Genomic DNA, 24314 nt, shown 5'->3' with positions numbered 1-24314 from the left:
TCAGTGGTTAGCACCGCTACCTCACAGCATCAGGGACCCAGGTTTCATTCTAGCCTCAGGCGACTGTCTGTGTGGAGTTTGCACATTTTCCCTGTGTCTGAGGGGGTTTCCTCTGGGTGGTCCAGTCTCCTCCTACAGTCCACAGCGCCAGAGACCTGGGTTCAATTCCCACCTCAGGTGACTGTGTGGAGTTTGCATGTTCTCCCCATGGGTTTCCTTCGGGTGCTCCAGTTTCCTCTCACAGTTCAAAGATGTGCGGTGCCAGGTGAATTGGCCATGCTAAATTGCCCGTAGTGTTAGGTAAATGTAGGGATATGGGTGGGTTGCGCTTCGGCAGGTCGGTGTGGACTTGTAGAGCCAAAGGGCCTGTTTCCACACTGTAAGTAATCTAATCTAATCTAAATTGCCTGTAGTGCTAGGTGCATTAGTCAGAGGGAAATGGGTGGGTTACTCTTCAGATTTGTTGGGCTGAAGGGCCTGTTTCCACACTGAAGGTAATCTAATCTTGATCACCAAAATCAAGAGTGTAAGTATGCTCACCATGCTATTTGGAAGGCAGTTCCAGAACTTTGACCCAGTGGCCATAAAGGAGCAGCAATAAACTTATGATGTGGAAGTGCTGGTGTTAGACTGAGGTATACAAAGTCAGAAGCCACACAATACTAGGTTATAATCCAACAGGTTTATTTGAAATCACAAGCTTTCAGAATGCTGCTCCTTCGTCAGGTACAAATTTTGTAATTAGTTGTTACATTCTTAATTACCTGAGGTTATCTTGCCATGTCTTTCTGCCCATACAATCTGTGCCCTCCACTTCACCCAAAACAAAGGAACTGCTGTCTGAAAGCTTGTGATTTCAAATAAACCCGTTGGACTATAACCTGGTGTCGTGTGGCTTCTGACAATAAATTTATGTCATGAGTATTGGATTTCAAAAATAAAAGTGGTTGATGACCTGAATAAAATAATTAGACATAGGGCCTTTTTGAAATAGAGCTTGTGTAGTCTTTGATACAAAATTATGCCCCACTGCCACTGAAACATTTGTCCTTCAGCCCTTGTCATTTTTACTTTGATGTTTTGCATTACTCTGCTTTCTGATCTATTGTTCTGCTCTTCAGAACCTACAACTTACCTAAAACATCACTGTGTGGATCCTATTCTGCATTTTGACTTTCCTTTTCATTCATCCCTAACAAAGTTTCCTTTGCTTGTTTTCCTCAATGCGTGGATTTCAAAAATCATTGACCTCATTTGTCGATATTTTTAATCATCTTTTTTATAACACGCCTCTGAAGTAAGTGGGACTTGCTCTTCTTACAGCATCTTTCAGGCTGACATTTGTGAGTACATCTACTATTCTCCTTCCTCTCTCTCACCTTCTTTGTCTCAGCTTTTGTCTTTATTGGCATCGTATTAGAATGGTGTTCCCAAACTCCTAAATGTAATATGTCAAAACATCATATTCTACTTAAATTACATTTAACTTCTGCTCTGCAAATATTTCCACCTCTTTCTAATCAAATTCAATCCTTTTTAAAGGAAATACATATATGGAGGCAATGAGAAAAGGTAATACGGGTTACTCAAAAGTGATTTGCAAATTGCTATAGCACCAGCTGCTGGTCAATATTTGTACTACTATAGGAAAACACAAAACTGCTTTTGTACCACAATACATGAGTGAAGTGCGTTGCATGACTGACAGTTAAACTGCAATTATGCCATTATTTATTGGTCATCTGTAATTGAAGGTTTGAACTAACTTCTTAAATTGTTGCTGTCCATCATGGTGTAGGTGCATATACAGTGCTGTTAGAAAGGGAGTTGCAGGATTTTGACCCAACAATACTGAAGGAACAACGATTATAGTTCCAGCCCAGGATGGTTTGTGATTTGTTGGAGAAATTGCAGATAGTGCTCTCATACATCTGTTGTTCTTGCCCTTCTGGATAGCAGAGGTCAGCAGTTTGGAAAGTGCTGTTAAAGGAACTTTGGTGAGTAGCTTCAGACTGTTATGACTGTAAATTGGTAGTGAAGGTTTGTAATTTATCATTATACGGAAACTTCAGTTTTAAAGTAAAGATAAATGGATTCTTTAGAGGTGACATTTTTTCCATGGTTAGAACTTTTTTTTGAAGTAGTGGATGAAACAACATTTCCAAGAAATCATGTGACTTAAAACAAATTAGTAGAGAAGCTTCCTGGTGAGATAATTGCTGAAGTGGTTACTAAATTGTACTTTTGCAACTCACAAAGAGACTAGAGGTCAAGAGGAAGGTCATTCAGAAGAAAAGATACAAACCAGCCTAGAAGTAATCGAGGACACTAGAAAAAGGGTCTTGCATCTTTTTCTAAGAGTTCTGTAAGAAAATTCAATCAATCAGCCTGTGACTGGGTCTCATGGAGAAATAGAAAGAGAGAATCACATGTGACGAATGCAGAAATTCACCAGAAATAAATATTTGCAAACTTGTCAGTTGAGCAAGAAACTTTAAAGTGAAGATAGTAAAGAATGTTGTGTGGAAAAAAAGTTGAACTTTTATTTTTATTATTGATGAGAATATTTTTTCATATTGTCATAAATGTAGTTTTGTTTTTCTTTCTTATGTGCAATGAACTTTGATGTTCTTCTGTGTAAAGTACTTTAGCAGCCCCTTATGAATATGTTCAGTGACTGACCACCATCATTACCAAATTGCAAAAATAAAATAAAAACATAATTCAGCAATCCAGGTTTTAATCTGTAGTCTGTGTTGTCCAGTATTACCATCTGGGATAATAACAAAGGCAGCAGATATAGAAGCCAATCAAGTGTGCTACTTTGTCCTGGATGGATTCAAGTTGGTGTTGTACTTATCCAGGCAACTTGGACATATTCAATCACTCTCCTGACTTGAGTTTTGTAGGTGGGAGACAAGTAATGAGAAGACAGGAGGTGAGACACTCATTGCAGAATTCCTAGCCTCTGAGCTGCTCATGTAACGACTGTATTGATGTGGCTGGTCCACTTCAGCATTTGGCAAAAGTGAGGACTGCAAATGCTGGAGATCAGAGTCTAGATTAGAGTGGTGCTGGAAAAGCTCAGCAGGTCAGGCAGCATCCGAGGAGCAGGAAAATCGACGGTCCAGGCAAAAGCCCTTCATCAGGAATCAACTTCAGCATTTGATTAATGGTAACTGACAGAATCCTGAAGAATTCCTGCAGCAATACCCTGGGACTAAGAAACTATCACCATCTTACTTTGCGCTAAGTGTGACTGTAACCGGTGGAAAGTTTTTCCTCTGATTCTCATTGATTCCAATTTGCAAGATATCCTTGATGCCACACTTGGTCAAAAGCTGCCTTTGATGTCAAGCGCAGTCACTTGCACCTCATCTCTGGAGTTCAACACTTTTGTTCATTTAGTCATAACAGCACGGTTCAACTTGTCTGCACCGACTAGAAATCCCAATCTGACCAAGTGCTATTTGCTAGCATTTGACCCATATCCCTCTAAATCCTTCCTACTCAGACCTATCCATATGCTTTTAACATTTTATAAATGTACCAGCCTCCACACTTCCTCTGGCAGCTCATTCCACATATGGACCATTCTCTCCATGAAACTGTTACCCCTCAGGACTTTTTAAAATCTTTCCCCTCTTACCTTAAACCAATGCCCTCTAGTTACAGAGTCTTACATTGTGGGTGCAGGCCATTTCACACCAACCCTCCAAAGAACATCCCACTCCCAGACACACCTCATCCCAGTAACCCTGGATTTCCCATGACAAATTCACCTAGCCTGCACGTCTTTAGACTGTGGGAGGAAACCCATGGAGACACAGGGAGAATATGCAAGTTCCACACAGACACTTGACCAAGGGTGAAATAAAACCCAGGTCCCTAGTGCTGAGAGACAGCAGTACAAACCACTGAGCCATCTTATGCACACTCTCCTACCCTAGGAAAAAAGATTGTGGCTATTCTCCCAATCCATGCCCCTCACGATTTTATAAACCTTTTTAAGGTTATCTCTCAGCCTTCAATGCTCTTGGGAAAAAAGCAGCAGCCCAATTCTGGTTGCCCTTTGATTCAAACCCTCCAGATCCAGCAACATCATGTAAATATTTTCTGCACCTTCTCAAGTTTAACAATCTCCTTCTAGTAGGGCAACCAGAATTGAATGCAATATTCTAAAGGTGGCCATATATGGACCAAGACTGTAAGGGGATCTGTAAAAAACCGGATTTGCTGTGATGGAACACAAACTGAGCATCATTGAGCAGGTTATTGCTGAACAAATGCCACTTCAATGCACTGTCAACGTCACTTTCTATCACTTTGTCCCTAACGAGGAGTAGATTCATAGGACTGGAATTGATCAGTTTAGATTTTTCCTGCTTTTTGAGGATAGGACATAACTAGACAACAATTTAGTTCAGGGTGGCAAGTATTGGAGATCAGGTTTTCTGCTAAAATATTGTCAGGTTTCATGAGTATCCAAAATCTTCAGCTGTTTCTTTATCACCTAAAGTGAACAAAGTTTTTTTTTCCTTATTACAACCTTGAGGTTTATTGTTGTTATCACATTCTTCATCTTCACAAAATTGCCTCTGGCCTACCTCTAGTATTATTCACTTAACGTTGACATCGCAGCTGCCATCATCTGTTATCATTTATCCTGAATATTAATGGATATTGCAGCACTATCCATTTCTACCTTCAAATGACCATTGTTTTTGTCTATTTGTGTTCACATTCAACTCAAATTCTAAGCTTCCAGATTTTTTTTGATCTGTAATATCTAGTAAGGTTTCTTATGATTCTGTAAGTAGCCCTTTGTCATCAGTGTACCACAAGTTTGTTCTGTTCTTTATTATAATGTTTTTGTCTCTGAAAGAACATCTGTGTACAGGTTGGGTAACTTTGGTGATAACACACAAATTTTATGTACTCTTCCCTTTACTTGTAACACAACTGATAGCAAGCAGATCAGGAGATAGACTATTAGGTCCTGGATATAAGCTCTAGATAAGCCTCGTATTTTTACTGTCAAAGTCATATTTCAGTAGCATGTTGAAATAACTGCACAGAGGCCAGTATCATGTCACCAAATCACCCTTTATTTATATGTGTGCAGTACATGGACTCTAACCAGCTAGCTTAAAGCTACTCCCGAGACTGATGAAACCTCTGAATCTTCTGTTTGAATCTGTCAGCAAGAGCTTTCTGATTGGCCCAGGTTAACAGCCCCAGTCAAGGATCTCATAGTTAATAAGATACACCTGGCCCTGGTTCCGATCACTGCATACATCTATTATAATTTTTCACAGTTGGCATAGCTACTGTAAATCTAAGCAAATTCTTTAACTAAGAAGGTGACTGTGGCACATGAGAGATAAACAAAGTATTCTAGTCTTATTTTGGTTTTGTAGCAGTTCCCTCCGATCAGTCACATCAGAAACTTGACAAACACAACAAGAAATTCACAAGCTTTGTTGTTTGTACTTTATCATTCAGCTAAGATCTCTAGTGAGGGATTTTAGCCAAGCCCTCCTTTTCCCTCTCAGCTTGTAACTGCTGCTGTGCATTCCTCTTCAAAACTGATCACATTTCAGACCTCTTCTATATTCCATGCATAAATACAGGTCATAAAAATTACTTCCTGAAAGTAATGGTATTTATTTCTTTAGTATAAACTGATGACACTAAAATGGTAAGGAGCCATAGTACATAAAGAACCATTGGCATGTCTCAGCAGTAGAGAGGTATAATTGATTATATATAGATTGAGGGTAACTACTGCACAAGCATAAGATAAGGTGAGGATGCAGACCTTCATGTACCACCACAATTGGTATCGTGATTAAACACACATTGTAGAATTTATTCTGCACCATATTGCAATTATTTAGCCAACCGAATTAACCTATCTTCCACCAGAATTACAATTACCTATTTGACACTAACATGGTTAAGTTTCTATTGAATTGTCTCTTGGATTCAAAATAGCAAGTAAAAAATCCCTACCCTGTCCCCCTACACTTTTGCTACTGAGTGCAATTCCAAACTGCTATACTCAGGATTGAGGAATGAATAAAAGTATGGTGGTAAGTTGACCAATAAAAAATTAAATTGCCTTGGCCAAGAAAATAGCTTTATCTAGAACAGAGCAACAGATACCCTTTCCCACCCATCAAAACATTGTGGCCCTCTATCCTACCCGCCAAACCTCAGCAGCAAGCAATATTACAACAAGATCCTATGGAATAAGATTCTATTCTGCCCTGCCTCAAGCAAGACTTCAGACTCTTACTCTACCTTGTCCTTTGCTGATTGCTTTTATCATTAAAACCAAACTACTGCATTCACTGAGAGCCAATTACTCCCTCTGAATCCTAGTTGCTGCAACTCCCCTTATATGGCTTATATTCATTTTAAAACTTTGTCACATTAAATCTTTGCCTAACACTAATTCTTCTTCCAAATACTGCTGTGTGTACTGGTTGATGAGCACCTATTTCCATTCCTAATATTAATTCCTCTTTGTCAGCACTTTCTTCAAATTCCTTCCTTCTCTGTTTCTTCTTTTGACCAACCATGTGCAAAGTCTTAGAAGGCCAATTGTAAATTAAAACTCTTGCATATTGTACCCACTTTCTGTAAACATCATACTTCCTGCAGCACTTTCTGCCATCACACTTGGCTGATGCAGTTTTCAGCCGGAATTAAACATGCTTATTCATTGAATTTAGCTCTGAGTCATCCAAGCTTTGGAATCATGGTAGGTGGTGCTATTGCACACTAATTGTTGATCCCTGCTTTAGTTCCATGGTAGGTGGCACTGTTCTCAGAAGTGTTACATATCGTGGAGCTTTAAAAATCAGGTCTGTGAAGATGCCTGATGCAGATCCATGTTGCCATTTCGGCACCGTGTGCACCTATCATGCCATCTGTTCTTCATGACTGGAAGTCACTTTGTATGATTACATGCCAAATCAGTAATCAAAAAACAAGCTGAACCTAACCTCTAGCCTGGACTGGGAAAAACTATGTGCTGACCATCACAATAAATCTGCTTTTTAAATTACTTTCAGCATTTTTACAGTGTCACTGTTAAACAGAATACTCATTTTGGATGAGAGGAAGTGGGAAACAGATTGCAAAAAAGGAATGAGCTTAAAGAACTCTATTAATTAACATTTGTAATTGAGTATTTATTTTAAATGCCTTGTTCAATTTTAATCTGAATGCTTTTGGAATTAGATTTTTTTCTTAGACAACTGCTATATTTGTCACACGATTTTGTTCAAGCAAAACCTTTACGTAGGAGTTAAAGAAGGCAAAATTCCATGAATTATTACATTGACACAATTCCTCCACATAAGGAAAATTAACATTTATTTTCAATCTTCTGATCAGGTGCATTGCAAAACAAAACATAAGCAGCATGGGCATCAACGTAAAATACGGCAGGTAGTGGAAATTTAAAATAATAACTAAAAGTGCTGGAAATGCTCATAAGGTGACACCAAAATTGGAAGTGTAGTGGATAGCAAAGAAGATTACTTCAGAGTACAACAGGATATTAATCGAATGGACACATGAGTTGAGGAGTGGCAGATAGAATTTAATTTAGATAAATGCGAGGTGCTTCAATTTGGAAAGGCAAATCAGAGCAGGACTCATAACTTCGTGGTAAGGTCCTGGGGAGTGAACAAAGAGACCTTGGAATGCAGGTTCATAGTTCCTTTAAAGTACAGTCACAGGTAAATAGGTTGTGAAGAAGGCATTTGGTATGATTTCCTTTATTGGTTGGAACATTGAGTATAGGAATTGGAAGGTCACGTTGCAGCTGTACCTGGACACTGGTTAGGCCACTTTTGGAGTATTGCATGCAATTTTGGTCTCCTTGTTACAGGAAGGATGTTGTGAAACTTGGAAGGGTTCAGAAAAGATTTACAAGGATGTTGCCATGGTTGGAGGATTTGAGCTATAGGGAGAAGTTGAATAGGTTGGGGCTGTATTCCCTGGAGCGTCAAAGACTGAGGGGGTGGCCTCAGAGGTTTATAAAATCATGAGGGGCACGAATAGGATAAATGGACAGGGTCTTTTCTCTGGGGAGTTCAGAACTAGGTTTAGGGTGAGGGGGAAAAAATTTACAAGGAAACCAAGGTCAACTTTTTCATGCACAGGGTGGCATGTATACAGAATGAGCTGCTAGAGGAAGTGGTAGATGCTGGTACAATTACAACATTTAAAAGCATCTGGATGGGTATATGAATAGGAAGGGTTTAGAGGGATATGAGCCAAGTGGTGAGAAATGGGACTATATTAGGTTTGGATATCAGGTCGGCGTGGACAAGTTGGACCGAAGTGTCTGTTTCCGGGCCATACATTTCTATGACTCTAAGATTCAATTAGTGAGGCACCACCTGTGGAGAGACAAACAGTTAACTTTCTTAGCTGTTTTGATGAGAAGGAAACAAAGGCTCAGTTTTGAAAGGAAGAGGAAATTGTATGGGAACCATAAGAGGAATTCATTGAGATGTAATTTACTGGGAATCATGAAGTTAAGAGGTGGGGTTTCATAGAGATTAATAAACTTGAAGACAGTACAATGAAAAATAAAAAATACTGTGTAGAGTTTGCACATTCTCCCCGTGTCTGCGTGGGTTTCCTCCGGGTGCTCTGGTTTCCTCCCACAGTCCAAAGATGTGCAAGTCAGGTGAATTGGCTATGCTAAATTGCCTGTAGTGTTAGGTGAAGGGATAAACGTAGGAGAATGGGCGGGTTGCGCTTCGGCGGGTCAGTGTGGACTTGTTGGGCCGAAGGGCCTGTTTCCACACTGTAAGTAATCTAATATAATCTAAACTGAAATGATTATAAATTAGGTATAATTTGATGTGAAACTGGTCTGTGTCTGAGAATGGAGCAGTGGCAGAGACAGCAAATGGATGAACCCAGCTTAGAAATATAAAACCCATGTACTATTCATCATCAGTACTGGGGAAGATGCAAAGTGAGGCCTTGATCTGATTTCAGAGACAATTGAGACTGGCCTGACAAGAGATTGTGTAGTAGGCTGGTGAATACTATTTGATGGGAGAAAAATTTAAGGGAGTTGCAAAATTATGTGCTCACATAACCTGCATGATCTCACATTGAGTTAAAACAATTTTCTGCTCAACAGGTATGCTTTGTGAAGTCAGCCTGAGGCAAAGATTATGAAATAAAACATATGTTGAAGATGATTCATCCATGTCTTAGGGTCTGGAAAATTGCTGTTCTGGTTACTGTGCGCATAGTATTAAATTGGACCATTAAAGAAGACTTTAAGTGGACCATAACTTTTCTACAAGAATGATTAGGGGATCTGCAACTAGCTAATATCTTGCTGGCTCCACTTTGATAGATTTGATGCCATGTTTGTATCTTTTTATGTATTACAATTTATTGTAGCATGTATAAAATGCAGATACCTAAAATAGTTGCAGTGTAAGAGCTGAGTGAACCACTTTGTTGTCACACTAGATTGTGGAACATGATGCATCTGAGGTTCTTATAATGAATCATGTAATCACATTTGAACTGTTTAGTGCAGTTATACTACAGGGAAAGCAATGGAGAATGGTCATGTCACTACATTAGAAATCCAGGGACCTTGGCAAATATCCTAGGGCCATGGATTCAAATCTACCACAGCAATTGGTCAAATCTGAATTCAATAAAAATACCTGAAATGTATAGACTGTTTCAATATGGGGAGTCCGTTAGGGAAGGAAATGTGCCATACGAATAAAGTATGAATCCAGACACAAGAGTAGTGTGCTTATGTCTTAATTGCTCTCTGAACTGGCTCTAAGAAGCCACTCTGTTTAAGGGAAATTAGCAATGGGCAACAAGTGTTGACTTTTCCAATAATATTTACATCCCATTAAGGAATAAAACAATACAGGATTACATAAACTGATCTTAAATTCTCTGGTTGTGTACTCTAGGGTTTATGTTCACAAAGCAAAGTCAAACAGGAAAGCAGACCTGGTGTTGGAGAAAAGAAATGGTGGAGGAGTGTGTGAAGCAAAGAGAATAGAGTGAGGTCTAGAAAGCACTAAAAAGGAAAAAAAGAGAAATGATTTAGTTTGGGTACAATATGAATACCAATTTGTGAAAATTTCATAATTAAGTTTTTTTTTTCAGTCACCCGATAGTTTTTGCTTCTAATTTATGTCAAACTTCTGTGTGAAAAATGGTTAAATATGTTGTTCTAGCTATTTCTCAGTAACATGCATCTGTCACTTATTATCTGTTTGCTATTGGCAAACCCAGCCTTAAATAGATTTAGTTTGGTGCACTGTGGAACCAAAACCGAACTCCAAATAAAGCAGAACAGCCAGTAAGACAGGAACACATAACTAATGACTGAAGTGGTGAGGTCATTTTAAGTTTGAAAATCACCAGAAATGAATCAATACTTCTGAGCAGTAAAATCAAATGGTCAGGCAGAAGCTGTGTCACTTTCCTTGTAGGAAATGCATGGTTATAGGGATAGGGTAACGGGGGTAGGTCTGGGATGCTCTTTAGAGGGTCGATGTGGACTTAATGGACTGAATGGCCTGCTTCTACACTGTAGGGATTCTATGATTCATCCTAGTTCATCTGCTTTTGAAGAATCTCTTTAAAATCCAATGTGAGAGCTGAAAAACCTGATGCAACAATTCCCCAGGGAAGCTTCTGAAAGACCCCCTCCTGACATGTTCTGAACAAACGGCTTCTGAAAAGACAACAGTGACAACCACATATGTCTAGTAATGCCCAACCATGTGTGCTAAATTACTGCACTGAAAGCCATCTGCAATATTTTATATCGTATACTTTTTTCTTTACAAATGGGAGGTCATGTTGCAGCTGTACCAGAGACAATGGTTAGGCCACTTTTAGAAAAATGTGCTCAAGTCTGGTCTCCCTGCTATAAGAAAGATGTTGTGAAACTTGAAAGGGTTCAGAAAAGTCTTACAAGGATGTTGCCAGGGTTGAAAAGTTTTAGCGATAGGGAGAGGATGAATAACTGGGGCTATTTTTCCTGGAGCATTAGAGGCTGAGGGTGACCGTATAGAGGTTTACAAAATCATGAGGGGCATGGATAGTCAAGGTCATTTCCTCAGGGTAGGGGAGTCCAAAGCTAGAGGGCTTAAGTTTAAGGTGAGAGGGAAAATGTTTAGAAGGGATCTAAGAGGCAATTTTTTCCACACACCTGTTAGTGCCTTTATAGAACGAATTGCCAGAGGAAGTGGTGGAAGCTGGTACAATTATAACATTTAAAAGGCATCTGGTTTGGTATATGAATTGGAAGTATTTAAAGGGATAATGGGCCAATTTTATCAAATAGGTCTAGATTAATGGAGAATATCTAGTCAACATGGACAAGTAGGACCAAAGAGTCTGTTTCCATGCTGTACATCTCTATGACTACATTATTTGTACAAAGTATTTTCTATGCAGTTGATCTCTACAAAGAAAGTTTCTTTAATTTGTCTTTAGATTATTTAGAAGTGTATCTATTTATACAGTCATATGTTAAGTTGTTAACATGCTGTTCTTTATTGAAAAAGATTTGTTTTGTAATAAGTCAATAGTTCAGGTGTTTAAAGAAAACTAACTAGCAGATTTATATTCTGAAATAGATTTGCGTATATGATTGGTTATATTAATAACTGGGTAAAATATTTTTTGACCTGGAACTGGTTCAGTGGTAGGACTTCGGCAATGCAGTGCACTACTCCCATCTTGGCCATAACAATATTCACATATGTTGGTGTGCCTGAAAAATGTTTCCCTCAGATCAATAGACTGTGGACTATCAATTCAAAAAGGGAACTACAGCTAATGTATTGACTCAATGTCCTTGAACTACAAACCTGGACAAGGAGTAGTCTTACAGACAGGTTGACCAAACATATTGCAGTGAGTGTATAATCTGATAGATATGAAAGACATCAACAAGGACGTGTGAACAATTTGAGTTGAGAAGTCTGCAGACCTTACAAATTTTTATGAAAGATATTAATCAAACACTTTGTATTGTGAAAATCTGAACAAGGCAGTGAAAAGCTGGGACTGAGTCGGAAATTATGCTTAAAAGGGACACACCTTCCAGAATTTGATGCTGCAGCCAAGTGGTCCATTCAGCTGCTGAAGATGCTGGGGAGGAAGAAAGATTTACAGAGAGACTGTGTTTAGAATGCACCCATATATAAGATCATTCAGAGATATATCGTTACATGGCTGTTTTACTATTTTAGGAACCTGTTGTGGACTAATTTGGAGTTATTTCATTACTTTGCATTGTGGATAAATACATTGGAGTTTCTGTTGTTGTGACCAGACTCAAGGCTAGTTTTCTTTTTCTTTATTCACTTGTGGGATGTAGGCATTGCTGGCTGGCCAGCATTTATTGCCTGTTGCTAGTTGCCCTCGAGAAATAATCGTTGGCTGCCTTCTTGAATATACTGTAGAGTGACACGCAATACCCTGAGGGAGGGAATTCTGATCCAGTGACAGTAAAGGAACGGCAATACATTTCTAAGTCAGGATCGTGAGTGGCTTTGAGGGGAACTTGCTGCTGGTGGTGTTTCCAGGTGTCTTCTGTCCTTGTCCTTCGAGATGCAAGTGGTAATTGATTTGAGAAGGTGTTATCTAAGGATTTCTGGTGAATTTCTGCAGTGCATTTTGTAGCTAGCACCAGTGTGTACTACGGAGTGTCAGTGGTGGAGGGAGTGGATGTTTACAGATATGGTGCCAATGAAGTGGGCTGCTTTGTCTTAGATGGTGTCAAACTTCTTGAGTATTGTTAGAGCTACACTTATCCAGGCAAGTTGAGAGTATTCCATCACTCTCCTTACTTGTGCCTTGTCATTGATAGACAGACTTTGAGGAGTCAGGAGGTGAGTTACTCGCTGCAGTATTTTTGACCTCTGACGTGCTCTTGTAACCACTGTGTTTGTGTGGTGAGTCCAGTTGAGTTTCTGGTCAATAGTAACCCCAAGGATGTTGATAGTGGGGGATTCAGTGATGGCAACACCAGTGAATGTCAAAGGGCAGTGATTAGATCATCTCTTATTGGTGATGGTCATTGCCTGGCTTTTGTGTGGCATAATTGCTACTTGTCACTTGTCAGCCCAAGGCTGGATATTGTCCAGATCTTGTTGCATTTGAACATGGACTGCTTCAGTGTCTGAGGAGTTTCAGATGGTGCTGAATGTTGTGCTATCATCAGCGAACATCCCCACTTCTGACCTTATGAGGGGCAGGATGGGCCATTGATGAAGCAGTTAGTAATGACTGGGCTTAGGCTGAGGAAGTCCTGCACAAATGTCCTGTTGCTGAGATGACTGAGCTCCAACAACTACAACCATCTATGTGCCAGGTATGACTCCAACCAATGGACAGTTTGCCCCCAATACCAATTGATTCTAGTTTAACTAGGGCTCCTTGGATGCTACTCGTGATGGAATGCAGTCTTGATGTCAAGGGCTGTCACTTTCACATCATCTCTGGAATTCAATTCTGTTGGCTGTAATGAGGTCAGGAGCTGAGTGGTCCTGGCAGAATCTAGACTGGGACTCACTGAGTAGGTTATTGCTGAGCAGGTGCTGCTTGATAGCACTGTTGATGACACCTTCCATCACTTTACTGATGACAGAGAGTAGGCCAATGGGGCAATGACTGGCTTGAGTTAGATTTGTCCTGCTTTGTATGTACAGGACAGACCTGGGCAATTTTCCACATTGTTGGGTAGATGCCAGTGTTGCAACCATATTGGAACAGCCTGGCTAGGGGAACTTAAAATCACTTCAAACACAAATCATCAATAGTTTTGCTGGAATGTTATCAGGGCCCCTAGCCTTTGTAGTATCCAGTGCCTCCAACCATTTCTTGATATAGAGTCATACATCATGTAGTTTGAATCAAACAGGCTGAAGGCTGGTATCTGTCATGCTGGGGACCACTAAATGAGCCAAGATAGATCATCCACTTGGCACTTTGGCTGAAGATTGCTGCTAATGAACGGGGTCCATTGTCTTCAGCTGATGTTTTGGCAATGTCTGCAGCATCATGAAGGTCTCTTGATCCTTGGGAGTTAAGTGAGACAGACAATTGTTTCTTAAAAGGTGAGAGTTGGGACAATCTCCTGGGTATAGTGACGGCTGAAGTATCGGCTGTGATAAGGTCATTTTGGCAAAGGAGATATTCTGGGTCCAGTCAGCAGTGGCAGGAGCTTCATTCTTGGTGTTGTGGCCTCAAGAACAGCTTTTGACAGAGGTAGCATTCTGGCTCCAGTCAGCAGCAGGGATTGCTTCAGCATGTTTCCTCCTTGGTGTTGCGGCCTCAGTGACAGCTCTGGCAGCTGCGAGTGTGGCGGCATCCTGTAGCCACTTAGGAAATCAAGAAGGCATGAATAGAACAAAAAATAACATTTGTTCTAACTTTGTATAATTTATTTCTTTTCATAATTTAAGCAAATAAAATGACTAACATATTTATTAAAAATACAGTAAAATCTGGATACATGCAATAGTAAATTGCTATTATTATTGTGCTCTGCTCTTCCATCATTGAGGTTACCCAAAGTGTTATGGTTTCAGATTGCAGACCCCAAAGTGTTTAGCCCCTGGATGATGAGAGATTAACTTCCTTATTCACCCACCTCCTCAACTGCAGCAGTTTTATCCCTCCCTTTATGAATATTTATCACCTGGGCCAAATGGACTCACTGGTTTGCACTAGTAACCAGTAACATTGAGTTTGGCAAATTGAACCACTGATTTTTGAGAATCCAGCTGTTGCTGGCTGATTAAAATTGAATCAGGACAAAATAATTTCAAACTGGTTTGCAGCAGTCAGGGTGAGGTGATGCATGGGTGCCTAATAGCTGTTCTCAAGCTGTTACTTCCTTAGCATACAATACAAAGGCCAGTCCACAGCAGTCTAATAATACACAGACCAGAGCTGAAGTTATCTTTTAATCCCATTTTTTTGTGCAGTTCTGGAATGGGAAACCATAATAAAGTTTGAAACAGATGGCTTTCTTCTGTGGAGGTGGTAGTCAACTCTCATCATCACAACTCACTTTGTCTTTAAAGGGTTCAGAAAAGATTTACAAGGCTGTGGCCAAGGTTGGAGAGTTTGAGCTATAAGGAGAGGCTGAATAGGCTGGGGCAATTTTCCATGCAGGATTGGAGGCTGACAGGTGACCTTATAGAGGCTTATAAAATCATGAGGAGCATGGATAGGATGAATAGTCATGGTCTTTTCCTCAGGGTAGGAGAGTCCAAAATTAGAGGGCTTAAGTTCAAGGTGAGAGGGGAAATGTTTAGAAGGGACTTCAGAGGCAACGTTTTCACGAACAGGGTACTGCAGTTATGGAATGAAACTGCCAAAGGAAGTGTTGGAAGCTGGTACAATTACAACATTTAAAAGGCATCTGGATGGGTATACAAATAGGAAGGTTTTAGACTGATAAGGACAAAATGTCAGTAAATGGGACTACATTTGTATTGGATATCTGGTTGGCATGGACAGATCAAAGGGTCTGTTTCCGTGCTATGCAGCTCTATGACTCTATAACACCTTTAGGTGTTGCATTTTATCGCTCCCACATAGACTGCTAGCCAACCAGTCAATTTACACCTGAAAGTAAGGGCTAAACGCCCATATTATTCGAATGGTTGGGTAATCATCATAATACCATTTGTACTTTAATAAATGTACACTACTTTTCTTGTGTATTGTGTACAAAGTGCTTTCTTTCTTTTACAAAAGATAACTTTCCTTGTTTCCACATCATGTGATCACTTCTATTATTACTCAATTATTGAACAATCATTATAGTTAATAAAATTGTTGTTTTAACTCATTATCTGGTGTTGTCATTAATTTCTGTGATGCCCAGAAGATTCCAAACATAAAAGGGACTGTCCCCTAATAAAATGCTCCTTACTTTCTATATTGTTCACTATATTTCTGCACTCTTTGCAGTTTCAAAATATAATTAGTACAAATTAAAAATAAAAATATCAAGGAACTTAAATAATAGTGAAATTATAATTTGCATGGACAAATATGGACAGAATCACAGAAAGCAATGGACAATATACCAGTAAATCCACAAGTTTACATGTAAGAAATATGGAGTTTGACTTACAATCATGATAACACATATAGATTATGTGGCAGGACAGCCTATTATAAATAATATACCCTGAGTCATCATGAACATTGCCAGTCTGCCAAAACATGCAGATATTGCGCTTTGTTTCAATCAGTTAAATACTGCAACCAGAGTTGCATAATGCAACCAATTAAACTTTGTTTTTGATGTCTTAAAGAGACAGATCAGATTAAGAAAATCTCTGCTATACATTATTTCAGAATATGGCTGTAATTGTAAAACAGTATAATACAGTTCACACATTGACTCACAGCTGATGTAGCACTAATATCGTGAAATTATACTTCACATGTATTTCCTGTATATCATACTTTCAACGTCACACCCTGATGATTAGTAACTAGTTTCTTGGTTAAAATTCACTCATTTAAGCAACACCTATTCACATATCTGATTACAGCTGTGATTTATTTGCTGACAATAAAAAAGCAAAATACAAAATACTTATCAATAATTCATCTCTTTTTGTGATTAGCTATTGTTCAGTTGCTGAATTCTTCCTTCCAAATCAAATGACTGTGGGTTCAAGACTGACTCCAGAAATTTGAGCACAAAAATCAAAGCTGACATTCCAGTGCTATACTGAGAGAATCTTTTTACGTGGATGTATGTTACACATCACTGGGGTAGTGTGCTGGAAAGTAAGCCCTGCTATTCCTAGAATTATCAAAAATTTAAAGATTTTTAGAAGTATGCAAAGTCCTGCAATTTACTTGTCTTTCAGACACAATTTGACAGCAAGCACAAATAAATAATTCTAGCTAGAGATAAACAATTGTAGACCATGAATATGTAACATGACTAGTTTAAACTCGAACCCCATTATAAATTCCTCCCTACATATAGACGCGCACACACACACACACACACACACACACACACACACAAAGATGGTCAGAGTAGGTCAATGGCATTTTGTTCACAGGGTGTACTGAGATGGTCTTTATGGCTCTTTAAAACAAGCTGCTCCTTTATTCCCCTTTTCCAGATACTTTCACCCACTGTAGTGGCTGGTCCATTAAGCCAGAGACTTTGAGTGAAAAAGAATCACAGCTTATGGTAACTACAGCAGGAAACATAAACTGGCCTTATAGAGTCATACAGTTCGGAAACAGACACTTCGGTCCAACCAGCCCATGCCAATCACAAACCTAAAGTAAACTAGTCCCACTTGCCTGCTCCTGGCCCACAATCACCCAAACCTTTCCTATTCATGTACTTATTCAAATGTCTTTTAAACACTGTAACTGCATCCGCATCCACTACTTCCTCTGGAAGTTCATTCCACACACGAACTACTCTCTATGTAAAAATGTTGCCCGTCATACCTTTTTTAAATATGTGTCATCTTAAAAATATGCACCTTAGTCTTGAAATCCCCCACCCTAGGGAAAATACATCTGCCATTCACTTTATTTATATCCCTCATGATTTTGTTAACCTTTATAAGATCACCTCTCAACCTCCTACACTCCAGTGAAAAAAATCCCAGCCTATCTGGCCTCTCCTTATAATTCAAACCTTCCATTCCTGCAACATCTTGGCAAATCCTCTCTAGCATAGCAATATCCTTTCCATAACAGGGTGACCAGAATTTAAAAGAGGGCTCACCAACACCCTATGCAACCTCAGCACAATGTCCCATCTCCAAGCAATCTACTGTCTAAGTGTTCCACATTTCCAAACAATATTAAGTCCTGAAGTAGTTTTATTTTTCAGCATTCATGCATAAAATTTTAATCTGCAAAACCTTTAAAAAATCTTAAATTCTCTAGGCCCTCTTGACCAATATTGTTATTTATGGCCTTTCTGAGGCATACCTTCAATACTTAGTATATGACTGCTAACACATTCACTTCAGGATTAAAAGTAATTGCCAAAGAGCGGGAGGTTGAGAAAACCGAGTTCAAAAACATCACGTCAGGTCTTGCAAATGTTGTGCAAATGGAAATTCAAATTAATGGTATGCAATTTCAGCTTCAATTGACAATTCATTTCTTGTGAACCTTTTAAAAAAACAATCCTCTCAATAATTATACGGGCTTACAGTTTGCAATCAGTAGCACAGTAAGAGAGTTGCCTAAGAAAGCTGCCGAATGATTTCTGTGCTTCTGATTTCCCCCTTTCTTACAAAAGATTAAACCTGATGGCAATTCAATGGGATCTCCAAGAATGTAGTAACCATGATGTCAGTAGGCAGATAAGTAACCAGTTATATTGAATATTTCACAGACAGAAAATCAGCAAGTCTAAAGCCCTCAATCCGGATAGCAATTGGACTGGGATACAAGTTAAGACAAAGATATACTTTTATAAAGACCATAATATGTTAATATTTTTATCATCATGGAAATGATTAGCACAGGAATAAATTAGATTTTCTGGGCTAGTGAGTGGTCAGCAGTTATGATAAAGTTACTACGCTGTTAAAAAAATCAAGTAGCACCTTATTCGACTGGATTGCTGAATCACTGACAGTAATTTCTACACTTGCTGTTATTCTGTAAATATGCAGTTGTTGAACTCAATGTCAGCTTCAGTGCATTAATGGTGTCATTGATAACAGTTTTGCCATCATAAGCATTGCAAAATCCTGCCTTCTCCTCCCCATCAGAGATATTAGTCTTCAGCCAATTCAATTCACTCCACTAATATCAAGAGAATGGTTCGAAGCATTGGATACCGCAAATACTATGGGCCCTGATAACATTCCGGCAACAGTACTGAAGACATTTTCCAGAACTCGGTGCACCCCTAGCCAAGCTCTTCCCGCACAATTACAACACTGGCATATATACACATGGAAAATTGCCCAGACATGTCCTGCACACAAAAAGCAAGACAAACCCAACCTGGCCAATTATTATCTTGATTGTCAGTAAAATGATGGAAGGGGTCATCAACAATGCTATCAAGCAGCACCTGCTCAGTGACGGCTAGTTTGGTTCCACCATGGTCACTTCACAGACAAAAGAGCTAAATATTCCAGAGGTGGGGTGACATCCTGGCCACATTTAACTGATTAAGGCATCAAGGAGCTCCAGAAAAATTTCTCTCAATGGAAATCAGGAGGAAAACTCTGCTGGTTAAAGTTACCCCTTAAGATCATAAGTCATAGGAACAGAAGTAGGTCATTCAGCCCCTGTCTTCTCCATCATTCAACAAAATTTTGTCTAATCTGATAATCTTTAACTCAGTTTCCCGCTTTATTCCCAAATTCTTTGATCCCCTTCCTGCTTATTTTAGCTTTGAATATACTTAATGAGGAGAAAGTGAGGTCTGCAGATGCTGGAGATCAGAGCTGAAAATGTGTTGCTGGAAAAGCGCAGCAGGTCAGGCAGCATCCAAGGAACAGGAAATTCGACGACACTTCCCTCATTCCTAATGAAGGGCTTATGCCCGAAACGTCGAATTTCCTGTTCCTTGGATGCTGCCTGACCTGCTGCGCTTTTGACCCAGCCTCATGAGCCAAAGAATTCCACCGATTCACTACTCTGAAAGAAGAAATTCTTGAGCATCCCTGTCTTCAAAGTCAAGATAGGTTATCTGGGCCACTGCTGCAAGTGGCAAAGTGAGGAACTCAATTGTGAGGATCAGAGGCAGCATGTTGGGATGCCAAGAAATTGCAATTGCGGAAGGAGGAGGTTGGGGGGGGTATACGGTAGATTATTAAAGAGAAAGGAGTAATGTGGGAGGGGGATTATTGACTGTCAACAACACCCTGGTTTTGATTGGGGCTGGGGGTCAACTACCTGTGACATGGTGACCTACAGTAGGAATAACATAAGGAGGAGTGTTACATAGATGGAATGGGTTGGAACATGCACCCTTGCGTGCGTGCGTGCGTGTGTCATACAGTCCCTACAGTGTGGAAACTGGCCATTAGTCCCAGCAAATCCAATCCGAACCTTCAAAGAATATCCCACCCAGATCCATTCCTATTACTTTACATTTCCCCTGACTAATGCACCTAGCCTATGCATCCCTTTTGGGCAATTTAGTATGGCCAACTCACCTAATTTGCACATCTAGGACTGTGGGAGGAAACCCACGCAGACACGGGGAGAATGTGCAAACTCCACACAGTTGCCCGAGGCCGTGTGTATGTAAACCAACTGTCAGAAGCAGCTGCTGTTTCCTTCCATCATTTTGTAACCAGTACGTGCACAATGGAGCTGAAAATCACTGCCTCCAAAGCTGAGGAGGGCCGGAGAAGCGTTTCTTTCTTTGAGGAGGACGGTTTCGCTTTCTATCGACATTAGGCACTTCAAAGGGCAACACATTATACAGCTGAGTGTACGCACTACATGGAATGGAAACCTCAGGCATTAATGTCCTAATTCTGGCCTCAAGCAGAGAGAGTGTATGGCACATACTCTGACAGAGCAGAAAAGATCATTCACCTACTTGTTACACTACCTGTATTTTCGAATCATGGAGACTGCAATAACCTGGTGCAACCATGGACCAGGTGTGCAGGGTCTGGTGTTGTGGCCATCTCTGTTGATCCCATGGGAAGAGGACATCCAACTTCAGCACCACCCATATCTACGAGAACTTCTGGATTCCCTATTTACAAAGCAAGGCATCAATCTATCACTTGCAAAAATGCCATCCCGTATTCCCAATTCCTCTGCCGTATCTGCTCCCAGGAGGACCAGTTCCACCATAGAACACACCAGATGGCCTCCTTCTTTAGAGACCACAATTTCCCTTCCCACGTGGTTAAAGATGCCCTCTAACGCATCTTGTCCACATCCCGCACCTCCACCCTCAGACCCCACCACTCCAACCGTAACAAGGACAGAACGCCCCTGGTGCTCACCTTCCACCCTACAAACCTTCGCATAAACCAAAACACCGGCAGACATTTCCGCCACCTCCAAAAAGATCCCACTACCAGGGATATATTTCCCTCCCCACCCCTTTCCGCCGTCCGTAAAGACCGTTCCCTCCATGACTATCTGGTCAGGTCCACGTTCCCCTACGACCCACCCTCCCATCCTTGCACTTTCCCCTGCCACTGCAGGAACTGTAATACCTGTGCCCACATCTCCTCCCTCACCTCTATCCAAGGCCCTAAAGGAGCCTTCCACATCCATCAAAGTTTTACCTACACATCCACTAATATCATTTATTGTATCCGTTGCTCCCGATGTGGTCTCCTCTACATTGGGGAGACTGGGCGCCTCCTAACAGAGCGCTTTAGGGAACATCTCCGAGACACCCGCACCAATCAACCACACAGCCCCGTGGCCCAACATTTCAATTCCCCCTCCCACTCTGCCGAGGACATGGAGGTCCTAGGCCTCCTTCACCGCCGCTCCCTCACCACCAGCCGCCTGGAGGAAGAACGCCTCATCTTCCGTCTCGGAACACTTCAACCCCAGGGCATCAATGTGGATTTCAACAGCTTCCTCATTTCCCCTTCCCCCACCTCACCCTAACTTCAAACTTGCAGCTCAGCACTGTCCCCATGACTTGTCCGGACTTGTCCGACCTGCCGAGCTCCTTTTCCACCTATCTACTCCACCCTCTCCTCCCTGACCTATCACCTTCATCCCCTCCCCCACTCACCCATTGTATTCTATGCTACTCTCTCCCCACCCCCACCCTCCCCTAGCTTATCTTTCCACGCTTAAGGCTCACTGCCTTTATTCCTGATGAAGGGCTTTTGCCCGAAAAGTCGATTTCGCTGTTTGTTGGATGCTGCCTGAAATGCTGTGCTCTTCCAGCACCACTGATCCAGAATCAAATTTTCTTTTGTCTATTATAGACAGGGCAAATAATACAAACCATGCAGTCCAACTTCAGACTAACAACGCTTGATTATATGCACAACAGCTTTTAATTGTGAATCCTAGAATGTCTCGGCAATGGTGAGTACTTCTGTCAGTACTTCTGTCAATTGAAGTATATGGTAAGCAAGAGCCATAGGGCATCATGACAAGGTGAATTTAAGAAGATAGCTTGAGAAATTGTGTGAAATCTCATGGGATTTATGTTAATTGCCCTTAATGGAATTACACTGGGATTCCTATCATCCCTTTCCCCCATAGAAATAAACATTGTCAACACTGGGATTGAGACCTTAATACTGACAAGTTGCCTGGTGCCAGTATATTCCTTAGTTCTGTTTCGATTTTCTGGGAGGCTGTAGAAATACAATCTATCAAGTTCAACAAGTTCAGATCATATCTGCCCCCTTTCCCCCCCCCAAAGAATGATGATGAAGTGCTTATGCATGAAACATCGACTCTTCAGCTCCTCAAATGCTGCCTGACCTGCTGTGCTTTTCTAGCGCCACTCTTTTCAACATCTGCTACTGCATGTCGACCATCAGAAGAACACAAGAAATAGGGGCAGAAATAGATTATGTTCATCCTGATCCCCTATTCAATGTGATTGTGGCTGATCTTGGGCTCCAACTCCATTTTCATTCTTGCTCCACATATCCCTTGTTTTGCCAAATGACAAAGTCTGTCTATCCTAGCCTTAAGTGAATTCACAAAAGAGCATCCACAGCTCTGAGACGTAGAAAACTCCTAAGATTCACAATCTGTCAAATCTAGTAACTTTATATTTAAAATGTTAGTCTTAACCCCACAATTTTGTCTCTTAAAGTGCACTTGAAATTCTATGTATGACACTGTTGCCTTGAGGATCCTTTTAGATTATGTTATTGACTAATCCTGTCTTATTGCACATTACCAGGTCTAGAATAACTGCTTAGTGTTCTTAAACATATCATTCTAATGATGTAAAGGTGCTAGTGTTGGACTAGGGTGTACAAAGTTAAAAAACACACAGCACCTAGTTATAGTCCAACAGGTTTATTTGCAAGTACAAGCTTTTGGAGTACTGCTCCTTCATCAAGTAGGTAGTCACCTGACGAAAGAGCAGTGCTCCAAACGCTCATACTTCCAAATAAACCTGTTAGACTCTAATTTGGTGTTGTATGAATTTTAACTTTTTACTGTTCTATGGCACTGTCCTTTAAACAAATTTTCTAGGTTACCCTGTCAATTTAGCCATTTTATACATTAACATCACTCAGTGTTACTTAAAGACGTCATTTATTTGTTCATATATACTCTTCCCTAGTGATGCTATTGACCTGTAAATTATTCCAAAATAACAAACTCTTATTTCTATCTAAGCCGATTTTACATCTTGCTCTTTCGAGCTCAGGACACCCTTCATTAACAGAGCCACCCCACCGCCATTTTGCTTTCTGACTTTTGGAAATATTCGGGTTCCGGCTTCGGTCACCGTCCAAACACCTTTCTGTAAGAGCTATCAAGTTAACAAAAGTACACTTGCTACCTGAGCGCTGAAAGTCCACCCGTTTAAAATGAATGAAGTCTGTCCCCGGTGCGTCAAGCAGGTCGAGGCCATCCGCAACTTGGTGCGGAACCGCCGACGCCATGCCTTGCAGCTTTCCCTCGCTCCGAGCGGGGCGGCGGAGGGACTCGGGTTCGAACTCCGCTTCGGGAGGGATGAGGGGAAGGCGTCGTTTGCGATGGGCGGCGCGTCGAGATGGAATTGCATTTTGCAGCTTCCCTCCGGGGAGGGAGGAGGCGGGGTGTATCGGATGGTGTACTCCGGGAGCCATGTTGGTTTCCGTTGGGCTGAAAGTTGAGGGACAAGTTTGAACTGGGGCGCGAGCGAGTGAGACAGACAGCGGCTGCGCCCGAGTCCCCCTCCCCACCAATAACTCGCCTCCCCCCGCCCGCGCGCGCAGGGAACGGCACTGCCCTGGAAGAGGACCCGCCTGCTCTCGCTCGACCGTCCGCAATGCGCCGCAGCTGAGAGGCGGCACACAGGCCGGAGAGGGAGCGACCGACCGACCGCGAGAGTCCAGAATGATTTCCAACCAGCAGAGCAGCAACCGGCCCCGGGCCAACAATGTCGGCTCGATGCTGCTGACCCCGCAGGAGAACGAAGCGCTGTTCAGTTGCCTCGGGAGGAAATGCCTGGTGAGTGAAGTCCGCACTCCGAGAGAGAGGTGGGCCCCATGTCACCCTCCCTCTGGGCTACCTGCCCGTAGATCAACGCCGAATAGCAGGGAAGCGGGGTCGCCCACCGGCTCCCTACC

At 41.2% G+C, this 24314-nt stretch overlaps 1 protein-coding gene and 1 long non-coding RNA gene across 2 annotated transcripts in view; one reads left to right on the top strand and one right to left on the bottom strand.

The window, feature by feature from the left end:
• Nucleotides 1-12074: 12074 nt before the first annotated feature.
• On the bottom strand, nucleotides 12075-24288 carry LOC132824984 (uncharacterized). Its single transcript, XR_009645729.1, has 3 exons — nucleotides 23543-24288; nucleotides 20636-20785; nucleotides 12075-14420 (listed from the first exon to the last, which is right to left on the bottom strand). It is a non-coding gene; the product is annotated as an uncharacterized LOC132824984 (long non-coding RNA).
• The window catches only part of LOC132824983 (actin nucleation-promoting factor WASL-like), a 78295-nt gene continuing 77736 nt past the window's right edge, over nucleotides 23756-24314 (top strand). Inside the window, exon 1 of the mRNA XM_060839931.1 lies at nucleotides 23756-24195. Within this exon, the coding sequence (XP_060695914.1) occupies nucleotides 24082-24195 (114 nt within the window). The 5' untranslated portion in view covers nucleotides 23756-24081. The remainder of the gene's footprint in view (nucleotides 24196-24314) is intronic.

This window comes from Hemiscyllium ocellatum, chromosome 19, assembly GCF_020745735.1.
Source record: "Hemiscyllium ocellatum isolate sHemOce1 chromosome 19, sHemOce1.pat.X.cur, whole genome shotgun sequence".
Classification (NCBI taxonomy): Eukaryota; Metazoa; Chordata; class Chondrichthyes; order Orectolobiformes; family Hemiscylliidae; genus Hemiscyllium; species Hemiscyllium ocellatum.
Note: the sequence above shows the minus strand (reverse complement) of the source record. Positions and strands in the feature narration are given on the sequence as shown.